The sequence below is a fragment of the Capricornis sumatraensis genome, chromosome 23 (assembly GCF_032405125.1).
Source record: "Capricornis sumatraensis isolate serow.1 chromosome 23, serow.2, whole genome shotgun sequence".
NCBI classification, from domain to species: Eukaryota; Metazoa; Chordata; class Mammalia; order Artiodactyla; family Bovidae; genus Capricornis; species Capricornis sumatraensis.
The window spans coordinates 11,900,464-11,912,268 of NC_091091.1; the positions used below are offsets into that span (position 1 = coordinate 11,900,464).

Here is an 11,805-nt window from a genome sequence, read left to right on the forward strand (position 1 = left end):
TAACATTACTACCAAAGTGCTTGAGATATTTGTAATCATGGGGTCTAGAAGGCATAAGTATGGAAAAACACAAAAAGGCATAAAATATTAATAGATACACATTAAAAACATATTTCATAGAAGTGATACCTTCAGAAAATCAAAAGATAAATGACAAACAAAAATACTATCTCAACACATTACTAGGTAAAGGACTAATTTCCTTAATGCTGAAATAGTTTCTGTTAATCAATAAGGAAAAAGAAACTCAGTGGGAAAATGGACAAAGGTCAGGAACAGACAGGAAATGAAGAAAGCTTGTAAACATGTAAAATGATATCAGTATCACTTTTGTTAAGAGCAAAGTACACCAACACTACAAGGGAGACTGTCTCAGGTCAACAAAGACAACACCTTTCCTAAGTGCATACTAAAAAGGACTTGGATACAGGCTATATCAAGCACTGCCATTGAGATTAGACATTGTATAGCTGCAGGGAATTTGTTGATGGTTATTACATGTTTGTGGATCTTTCCCCAGAAATTTCACTCATTAATTTACTCTGTATTTGCATATGTGTACAAAGATGTGTACATGGATGTTCATGAAGCTTTGTTTATAATAACAAAGGACTGAGAACAACTCAAACATCCATCATTAGGGGCCTTACTTATTCAACATTAACATTTCATAACATGAAACAGCATGTCCACATTTTTAAGAAAAGTTCTAAATGTAATAATCCAGAACATTATAGCTAAGATATATTTTAAAAATAAGAAAGTGAAAGCGCAAAAAAGTGTGTACAGAATGCTAACGTTATTTCCCAATATTAGCTTCGTCCATCCCATGTGCTTTTCGGTTCTGAAGGGCTCACCTCTCTGTCATCAGATGTGTGAAAGTTTAATGTTGCAATCAGACTGTAAACTCTAGAAAGGCAGGAACCAGGCTTTTTATTCCATAGTGACACTTAGCTTCCCTGACTTCGAGGGGCAATTTTAGCTGGTATTGCTTGGGCCTCACATGAATCTTGGGGTCTCTGCCCATAGCGCTTTAGTAAGCACAAAAGGAGTCTAAAAGCAGGTGCACAGATGGGCTGGAATCTGTGAAGCACCCTTGAAGCTTTGCCCAGACGGGGGGAGGCAGCTGATGAGAGAGGTGAAACTGCTCCTAGCACTAACTTCAAAACCTTTCTTCAAGAATTCATATCCACGCAGGGAACACTCAATCCACCCATTTCCTCTGACTACTCTCGCTGTCTCTTGTACCTCTAAGTGGTCTTTTTCATCTCTCTTTTACCTACCAATGCTTCCGTGAGATTATGTATTTTTCAAACTCTCTTTATGCTCAGAACCAAACACTGACAAATATCTGAGGCATTCTTTGAGAGTATTAATATTTTGGATAAGTGTTCTCCTTAGAATGCTATCAACAAAAGTTTTATGTGAGTATAGGAGTCTCTGGGACCAACAAAGTAAAAATAGAACCCCTAGGTAAGGTAGCAGAGGTGAGAATAACAGAGAAAATGAGTGAACTCCCAGAGGTTGGAGTCAGGGATATGGAGAACAATGGCAAAATTGTTCCCCTCAGAGAGCAGAATCAGGATCTAACTAAGAAACTTCCACCACTGCCAGGATAGAGGATCTTCAGAATGCTTACCCATCAGAATGTCATCATTGCTACAGACTTCCGCCTTCTGAGATTTCTCCATGTTCCCTTTTTTCAACTGAGAGTATTTATTACAGTTATCATGCCCCACCGTTGCATGTGGTACACATGAGTTATCTAATCTTATCTAGTCTTTTAGGTTTTTTAATCATCAGACTGAAAGGAGTCACGCCCAGATCATTGTCGAGGACAGGGAATCACCCACAGATACCTGATCATGAGCTGGATGCAATGACTGCCTTGATTCCCAAGGGCTGACTCCCTTGGAAAGGTCTGAGTATGTTTGGAAAGAAGGATACATCGTGGGTATTTAGGACCAGAGCAAGAGACTCATGGCCCACCCAAATTAGTGCTCCCATTTGCCCAGTATGAAGTGGTCATTGGTAAAAGCAGTCCCCAGTCTGAAACTACATTTTTCAGCCTTCCCTTACATCTAATTGGTCCCCGACTTGCTGGTCCATGAATTCCACCTGAGAATTTCTGATTCATTTGGTCTGGACTGGAGCCTGAGAATTCACATTTCTAGCAGGGCCCCAGGCGATGCTGATATGGCTGGTGGTTGGTGACAGTGTTCAGACTAAGGCATTACACCACTTTGTACCTGATGCAGCCCCTGAAGGTGGCTTTCCTCATTCTTGGGAACAGCAAATCAGGACTCTCCCTTAGTCTAGACTGAGACAGGAGCAGCCCTAGGCAAACCATAAATATTGGTAATGAGCTGAGTAACCAGAACTCTCACTGTTTCACTCTTTTCAAAACAGAAACACTGCTGGAGGTGAACTGATTTTCTTCACAGTTCCTGTTTTGCAATCACTCAGTGAATTCTCGAATAAACCCAGCTGCCAGATCAGCTGATTCATTCCTATTGTGAAAGCGTTATACACAGGCACTGGCCACACAGATTTCTAAAGAATAAACCAGCACCTCTACACACTTTGAAACACAGTGAACATGTTCTTTCTCTATGCCTCTCCCCAACCAGGACCTTTACTAACAAGACTTACACATTTCTATCCTATAGTTTTCTTGAATGCAAATTCCAAAACCCAGAACAAAAGCCAGTGTTCCAGTTCCCTGATCAGCATTTCTTGTACATCTGACCTGCATGTCTATAAATACATCATAGAACTTGTACATAGAACTGGAACTTGTAACTCTTGAGTGAGACCTACAAGTAAGGGTTACCAGCTTAGCTGTAATCCTAATGAAATGGTAGGGAATTTCCAAGAAGCATAGGTTCTGCTTTTACCTTGCCCTAGGCAGAAAAACCCACCGTAAATAATGCTTTCCCCAAAACTGAATAACCTGCCTCAACAAGCTCGGTTTTACTGGGAATGTTTCACCTGTTCTCTGTGTAATTTCCTGACCTCAAAGACAGTTGGTGTGGTTACCTTTTCCCTCTTGGGTCTATGTACATTGTAATTCCTTTATGATTAGGGATATGCATAAGGATAAAACACATTTCCTCTGGTATAACAAATCACTCTGGCTGCAAATTGTAGTGTGCAGATGCTAAATCCTAAGATGACCCACGGGGATTCAAAATGTGGAGCTCAGGAAAGCCAAGAATGTGTAGAGATGCTAGAAATTGTTTTTCTTTGGTTAATGATTCATTCCATGATGGATCGTGGAATGTCAAACTGAGGCTCTGGAAAAGGTAAACATCAGAAGTTTCCTTGCTGGTCTCTTTGGTTAATGATATTAGTTATTAATTATAATAAACACTGACACTTACTTATTATGTTCCAGGCATTATTCTAATGTATTAAGCCATTTGATCCTCACAATAAACACCACAAGGTAATAGTAGTGTCTTCATTTCACAGGAGAAGAAACCAAAGCACAGAGACATCCAGTAATTTCCAGCGTCACCACATATAAATGGAGCCTGGTTTCCAATGCAGATAGACTGACATCAGAGCCCACAGTTCCAATCACATATTCATTCATTCAGCTACTACTTTTTGAATGCCTGCCATGTGCCAGGCATGACTGCAGGAACCGGAGATTCAGTACTGAGTAAAAGAGAAGAAATCCCCCTGCCCTCTGGAAGTTACATAACTGTTCATCACAGGGGGCAGCAGGACTTCCCAAGTGGCGCTAGGGGTAAAGAACCCTCCTGCCAGTGCAGGAGACATAAGAGACGTGGGTTTGGTCCCTGGGTCAGGAAGATCCCCTGGAGGAGGGCATGGCAACCCATTCCAGTATTCTTGCCTAAAGAATCCCCATAGACCGAGGAGCCTGGTGGGCTACAGTCCACGGGGCTGCAAGGAGTCGTCTGAAATGACTCAGCACACACTCAGCATGCCCAGGGGCCAGCAGATCATCTTGCTGTTAATAGTGGACCGAGTGAAGATGGGTTAACATTCCAGTAATGAGGCAGAGCGCTTGGTAAATGTATCCTTCCCGGAGCTGGGCTCCGTTGATGGCAGCTGATGTTAAGACATCAAAACAATTCACAAAGAGCTTCAGACTAACTGTAGGGGGAGGGGGAGGAAGGCACCCTATCAGTTTGGCTCTCACTTAGCACCCGAGACTCATTTCCTCTTAGAGTCCTGTCAATTTCAGTTTCCAGTTTCATTTTCTCTTTCCTAAAGTCTATTTAGGCAAAGGAGTCTGGTGATGCATTCATATATAGGTCTCTTAACGTTCCACTGAAGCAGAGGAGGGAGATTTCTGAGGAGCGCAGTAGCCCGAACTGCAGTCTTTCAGAACAGCCCAGAAGTGCGCGGCAAGCATGAGGTAGGGGCTCTCTCTTCTCTGATTGTGTTGAAAATGCCTAATCCTTCTTGTTGTGGAAACTGAATTGTCAATAGCCATGCTCCTAAAAGGCAAATTTCTAGGTTGTTTTGCTTTAGTATTTGATTATAGCCTCCAGACTAATCTATCTTCTGTAGGTGTTGGCTTGTTTACTCCTAAGTTATTTCTGCCTCACCCTGTCAAGTTTCCTACAGGGACCTCTCACCGGGAAGCTGAGAATTGAGGCTGGAGAACAATGAGGCGGGAAGGGAGGGGCAGAAGGAAGAGATTAAAGCAGGCGGGGGCTTCACTTAAAGATGGATCTAGACAAATTGCCCCTGTAGACTGCCCTGTGTTTCTTATCCAAAGGAATAAGTGAGGGGCTTTTAATAAGATTGTTTTTTTTTTATGATCTAAATATTTTTCATTTATTTTAAATGAAACTTTGTTTCATAAAAAATGAATATTTTTAATGACCAAAGGTACAATTCACAAAGAAGATAGATAATCATAAACCATTAGATACCTAACAACAAAGAAACAAAGATACATGAAGCAAAAATCAGAAGAAATATAAGGGAAAAGAAAACATATATATAACCACAGTGAGACATGTCTCTTTTTAGCAGATATTGTTAAAAATGTATTCAGGGTAGCAACCTCACTTCATGCTAAGGTGGGACATTTTTAATGTGTTCATGTATCTCAGATTTGCATTCAGCCTGGCAAAATAACAAATATTTTCACCGCAAAATTCTACCGACTGGCTAGCATCCTCCTACCTGACATAAGAATAGAAGATGAACTGCTTGGAGAAAATAGTCCCCACCTGTAAAATCTCATATTTCAGAAACATCAGATTTCCCTAGGGAGAAAGAGTTCACACAGTAAGTAGGAAGAAAGCTTTCTATTCTATTTTCTCCAGTTTAAGGGTCAAGAAGTCAGACTGGATAGCTAAGCCTCAGTCCTAGGAGCTCCAGAATCTAGGGATACCAGCCCTGGTACTTACTTCCTAGAGGAAATATATTTTTTCTGCTAGTTTGCACCTCTGCCTGATAGGAAGAAAATAATAATTTGAGATACTTCCAGATGTCTGTTTCTATAGTAATTCAGAATCTTTAGAAACTTTCTTCCTGTTTCTTAGAATTTTAGTATGTCCTTCTCTTAGAATCTTTGCCATAATAATACTGACCCGTCAGTTCATCTTCTCATTTCCTTTGATTCTTTAGCTATAGAGATCGTCATTGGGCATTGCTCCTGTGGTCTAAGAGAATGGTCCTCAAACTTGAGCCTGTGTAAGATTCACAGAAAGCTTGTTAAAGACTGATACTTTCGCTCAAATACTAACCTTCCCAAACCCCAAGACTCTGATTTGGTAGATCTGGCTTGGGATCCAAGCCTGTGCATTTCTAATAGGCTCCCCCAAGCCCAACCCCACCCTGGTGGTGCTGGTACTGCTCTAAGACAATGTGGGGGCATCATTGGCTCTGAGCCTGGCAGACAGTGGGACTGTGGCTCTCATCCAGACAAGAAGCAAGGGGAGAAATTGTTGGCGGTGTAAATACTTGGAATTTCTAGGGGCATCAGGGGCACAAATCTCCCAAGTCTGAGTTAGGATGCAAGGATCTGGGACCAGCTTCTGATTTACCAGTAGAAATAAAAACTCAAAACCACACAATAAAATTGGATGCCTTTTGAATGACTACTCAAAAGAATTTAATATACATATATATATTAAATGTATTTATCTTGTAAATATAGAGTTGACTATATGTATTGTATGTGAGAGATAATCTCAACTGTATTCACTCTCCCCGCTCCGTGTACACAATGAGAAAGGAGCTAAAGAACACATGTGCTAAGTAAGAGAATCTTCCCATAACCTCACTAAGAAGGAAGAGAGACCAGATGGGACATAAACTTTTCAAGAGGCTGATGTCATTACAAGATCAGATAGCAAGTGAGGCTTTCTCCTGGCTCACATTCCCTGTGTTACATCAAGAGCCTCAGACAACCTTGATCTTCACTAAGATCTTCCTGATCCCTGGTTCGAGAAGATCCCCTGGAGGAGGGCATGGCAGCCTACTCCAGTATTCTTGCCTGGAGAATCTCATGGACAGAAGGCTTTGAAAAGACAAGAGTTTTTCCCTAAGCAGTAACTCCTACCCCCTTTCTCTCCTATTTTTTGTTTATTCTGCTTGGGCAATTATAGCTCCATTTGCTACAAGTAACAGAAATGAGCAGGAACTGATTTAAAGTTCCTAAAATGGCCCCACAGAACCCATGCGCAGGAAGGTAATGACCCCAGGAGGGCTAGAATAGGATGCTGGTGAGCTTGAGGGACCCAGTCACTGAGCCTTCTCCATGTGTATCTGGGTCATTGTCTCTGCAGCAGGTTGCACAGAACATGTCCACCATCGAACCCCAGCGTGCACAGCGCTCTTAACATACGGAGACTCATGAAGACTCACTGACTCCCTCTCAGCTCCATTTCCAGCTTCCACATGAATCTGGGTACCCGGCCCTGGTCTAATCAAATTGAGGGGAGGTATAAAAAGTGAAAGATACAGAGTAGGCAAAAATGAAGGAATATAATCTTCCATTTAGACGATTATTTCAAAAATGATCCTTGCCACATAACAAGCCTTCCCAGATTTCTATTGGTTGTCTATGTCAGAATCCATAATATATAGAATATCAGCTTCTGATAAGAGAACTGATTAATGTATATCATGGAAAAAAATTTGAAGTGAGAATAAACAACATTTCAGGGACCCTAATACATAGACAACATTGAAAACAATTTTAGGTGATGAATGATTTTTAACCTACTCTTTTCCAAATTTATTCAAGATAGGGGTTTTATTTGATTGCTGTTTCTGTTGGTTGGTTTTTGCTTATTTATTTACTTGTTTGTTTATTTAGTGGACTAACACAAAGGAATTTAAAAAAAATCTTTCCAGAAGAACTGCAAAGGCACCCTCAAGGAGAAAGAGCATTTCCCATAACGAAAGATGCTAGCTGCCCATGCCACTCCTGTAGCCCCCTGCTTGCTCTCTTTTACGAAAGTGTGTGTCCACGCACAGTTGCTTCAGTAGTGTGTCTCTTTGCGATCCTGTGGACTGTAACCCACCAGGCTCCTCTGTCCATGATGGGATTCTCCAAGCAAGAATATCGGAGTGGGTTGCCATGCTATCATTCAGGGGATCTTCCTGACCCAGGATCGAACCTGTGTCTCATAGGTCTCCTGCACTGAATCTACTGGGTCTTGATTGCTTTCCACTCAAAACAGTCCACTTGCCAAGATGGCACATTTGGGGAAGACTTGTTCTAAACTCCTTCAAAAGCAAACAATAGGAGGGTCAAAGTTAAATTGCAAAGGAAAATTAAAACAAGTACAAAATTATTAACAGATCAAATCAGTGAAACATTTAAAGAAGAGGAATTGCCAAAGAAGTAACACATTGAATGGCTCTTCGTTTCTGTATTTCCTTCTTACCTAGCATTTACTTTTGTATTTTGAAATTTCAACTGTATAGTTTTATACTTTTTTATTGTTTTGATAAGGACATCCTTATCACGCTTCTGAACTTCAACTCTCTTCAGTTTTCTCTTTGATGTTTTAAACTCTTTAGTTCAACCTACTTTGTCTTTTTTTTATTTTTATTACTTTATGTTTCCTGTCTAATTACGTGAGTTTGTCGTAAATCCTTAACTAATTTTCTTTGTCTAGCCAAATTTTTGGAGCTTTTGTCAAATTGGTTTTGTTTGGTTCTTTTATTATTTTGACAGTCTATATTCTCTTCTTTTCTGAAGTTTTCTATTTTGATTATTACTTCTTTAAAGCTACATAAAAGCAAATCAGAAATCAGTTACCAAGGATTTGGCTGCTCCTGTAGAGACCCTCGGGCTTCCCAGATGTCACTAGTGGTAAAGAACCTGCCTGCCAATGCAAGAGATGAAAGAGACGCAGGTTCAGTCCCTGGGTCGGGAAGATCCCCTGGAGGAGGGCATGGCAACCGACTCTAGTTTCTTGCCTGGAGAATCCCATGGACAGAGAAGTCTGGTGAGCTACCGTCCATAGGGTCACAAAGAGTCAAAATGACTTAGCATGCACACATGCACGTAGAGACCCTCGCAGAAAGCCAAGAGCCAGCATTCCTAACAAAAATTCCCTTATTCAGGAAAGACTAGCCTCAGGCTCAGATTCCTGCCCACTGCCCTCTCCCTAATCCTTTTTTTTTAAAATATTTATTTATTTTACTGTTGACTGTGTTGGGAGGGCTCTTCATGCAGCATGCAGGCTTCTCTCTAATTGTGACCTGAGGGCTCTGTGTTGCCCCAGGGCACATGGGATCTTAGTTCCCTGACCAGGGATCAAACCTGTGTCCCCTGCATTGGAAGGCAGATTCTTAACCACTGGACCATCGGGGAAGTCCCTTCCTAATTTTTATGCTGCCCGTGATCACCCCATTTCTGCTTCCCTGTATATTTCACACATATACTAAGACTGGGGAAAAATAAAAAGGAAAGGATATTCTTTTTTTTTTTTTTTTTTTTTTTGGCTGCACTACACACAACATGGCATTAGTTCCCTGACCAGGGATCAAGCTGTAGATACCCCCTGCAGGAGAAGTGTGGAGGCTTACCACTGGACCACCAGTGAAGTCCCAGGAAAGGATACTCTTCTTTTTCTATTGGACTTAACACTGTTAAGGAGAAGGAGAATCCTACTTGTCACGCTCGCCTTTTCTCGTGGGTGAATCTGTGCTATGTCTTAGAATGTTCGTTTCTGTTTTTCCTTCACAGTGAGACCACAAGGAACTCCTTGGAGCATAGTCTACAGCAGCTCAAGAGCCATTTCACCTGGAACTTGGTAGAGGGAGAACATTCTTTGGATGATTTTGAAGACAGAGTGTGTAACGAGACTGAGTTTCAGAACAGCGAATTCAAAGCCACGATGTGCAACATACAGGCCTACATAAAGCACCGCAGAGGCCAGCATGACGCAGCCCTCGGATGCTTACGGCAAGCCGAAGAGTTCATCCGGCGAGAGCACGCTGACCAGGCAGAGGTCCGAAGCCTGGTCACCTGGGGAAACTACGCCTGGGTCTACTATCACCTGGGAAGATTCGCAGAAGCTCAGCTTTATGTAGACAAAGTAAAACAAGTCTGCCAGAAGTTTTCCAGCCCCTACAGAATTGAGAGTCCTGAGCTGGACTGTGAGGAAGGGTGGACACGGTTAAAGTGTGGAGGAAACCAAAACGAAAGGGCCAAGGTGTGTTTTGAGAAGGCTCTGCAGAAGAACCCCAAGAACCCAGAGTTCGCCTCTGGACTGGCCATCGCGAGCTACCGGCTGGATAACAAGCCGCCATCTCAGGATCCCGTTAACCCTTTGAGGCAAGCCATTCGGCTGAATCCTGACAACCAGTATGTCAAAGTCCTCCTGGCCCTGAAACTTCAAAAGATGAATAAAAAAGATGAAGGAGAGAGATTAGTTGAAGAAGCTTTGGAAAAAGCCCCATTGGCCACGGATGTGATTCGAGGGGCAGCAAAGCTGTATCGAAGAACAGGTGACTTGGACCAAGCTATAGAACTCCTGAGAAAGGCTCTACAATGCATGCCCAACAACATCTACCTACATTGCCATATTGGGTGCTACTATAGGGCCAAAGTCCTGGAGGTGGAGAAAATGGGCGGGGAGAGGGAGGAATTACAGAGACTAATAAGACATGCTATAGATCATTTAAAGAAAGCTGATGAGAGTAATGGAAATTTCTTCCGTATCAGCTCCTATCTCGCCTGCCTCTATGCACAAGTCGGCCAGTATGAAGAAGCAGAGTATTACTTTCAAAAAGAATTCAGCAAAGAGCTTTCTCCTGTAGCCAAACAAGTGCTCCACCTGCGATATGGCAACTTTCAGCTGTTCCAGAGGAAGTGTGAAGACAAGGCCATCCACCATTTCATAGAGGGTGTGAAAATAAACCAGGGATCAAAGGAGGGAGAAAAAATGAGAAACAAACTGCAAAGATTTGCCAATATCAAGCTCTCGAAAAACAGAGCAGATCCTAAGGCTTTGCATCTCTTGGCGTTTCTTCAGGAACTGAATGAAAACATGCAGCCAGGAGAGGAATACTCTGAGAGGTGTTTGGATTCTGGAAACCACATCCCTTCAGCATCTTTAGCTGAGGAATGAGGAACTGGAATGTGGAATCCACAGGGCCACTGCTAGAAGGGAGCTGAAACCCCTCCACCAAAATATTTAAAAATTGGCACAGGCATGGACTTAGACCCTGGCCACACAGTACTTGATCAAGGTTAGGGAGGAACTTTGCTGGGCCAGTGTTAACATCTGAATTGAGTTCTGGAAGGGGGACTGGACTGGGGGCAGGTCCGGGGGCTCAGTAAAGGGGCTATTTCCCAACTGACCTCTTGGGAACAGTTGGCATTCCCTCTGTGGGGTGATGTCACGGCTGTATTTCTAAAAAGTACTCAGATGTCTCATACCTGTAACACTGTGGTCCCTTTCAGCAATGTTTTTCCATCTTTGGAGTCATTTTAGATCCTGTACAGGTTGGTCCTGTGATACAGTCCAGGGCAGGCTTCCCTCAAAGATGCCAAAATGGAATATTGATTATTTTGGAATGAAATATTGATTATTTTGAAGTTACTACTTGAGAAAACAGCCAGTGCAAGGAGGATGCTCTGACCCTCCTCTCAGAGCAGGAAATAAATCTCCCATGAGAAAGGTACCTTCACTATGCCAGGAGGCAGAGAGGCATCCTTGTCACTGGCGGTAGGGAACTGAGGGCTGGGAAGGCTACATAAACCAGCTCTGCTTAGACTCTCCACTGATTAGTACCCAAGCCCAAGTTTCTTTGCCATGCCAGTTTCTCATGAATTTATTACTTCTTTGTCAAAAAGGTATAAGAGCTGCCAGCTTTGGTCACTTCTTAGGCTGTAGACTAGGAGACCTCCATATGTATGAAATTAACTTAGATTTTCTCCCGTTAATTTGTCTTGCATCGATTTAATTATTAGATCAGTCAGAAGAACCCTGAAGGGTAAGCAGAAATGTCCCCTTCCCAAAACCCTGCACAGACACTAATGTGCTGTGTCCATCCAAAGGCTGGGGGATTGAAGGCTAGGGAGGCCTGGGGGGTCCTCTCTCCCTTCCTTCTGCCTCGCCTCCCCAGACAAGTCTTAATCTAGGACTGTTTATACAAACTCTGAGTTCAAGCGTCCCTTTAACTGAAGGGAGGAAAGAGATTTTAAAAAAAAAAAAAAAAGAGAGAGAGCAGAGAACAGGTCAAATCTGCAAGGAATATAGCTAGAAGAAGTGGGGTCAAGTGACCACAGTACAAGTGTTTCAGGAAGCAGGCAGGGAGTTTTCGCCTCTTCTCTGTCCTCCCTGTAAC

General features: G+C 42.5%; 1 protein-coding gene across 1 annotated transcript; it reads left to right on the top strand.

Moving 5' to 3' along the window:
* The first annotated feature begins 4,304 nt into the window (after window positions 1-4,304).
* Window positions 4,305-10,694, top strand: IFIT2 (interferon induced protein with tetratricopeptide repeats 2). The gene is made up of 2 exons (XM_068961550.1): window positions 4,305-4,390; window positions 9,197-10,694. Exons 1-2 carry the CDS (start codon window positions 4,386-4,388, stop codon window positions 10,581-10,583), a joined length of 1,392 nt encoding a protein of 463 aa, XP_068817651.1. The 5' UTR covers window positions 4,305-4,385; the 3' UTR covers window positions 10,584-10,694.
* The last annotated feature ends 1,111 nt before the right edge of the window (window positions 10,695-11,805 follow it).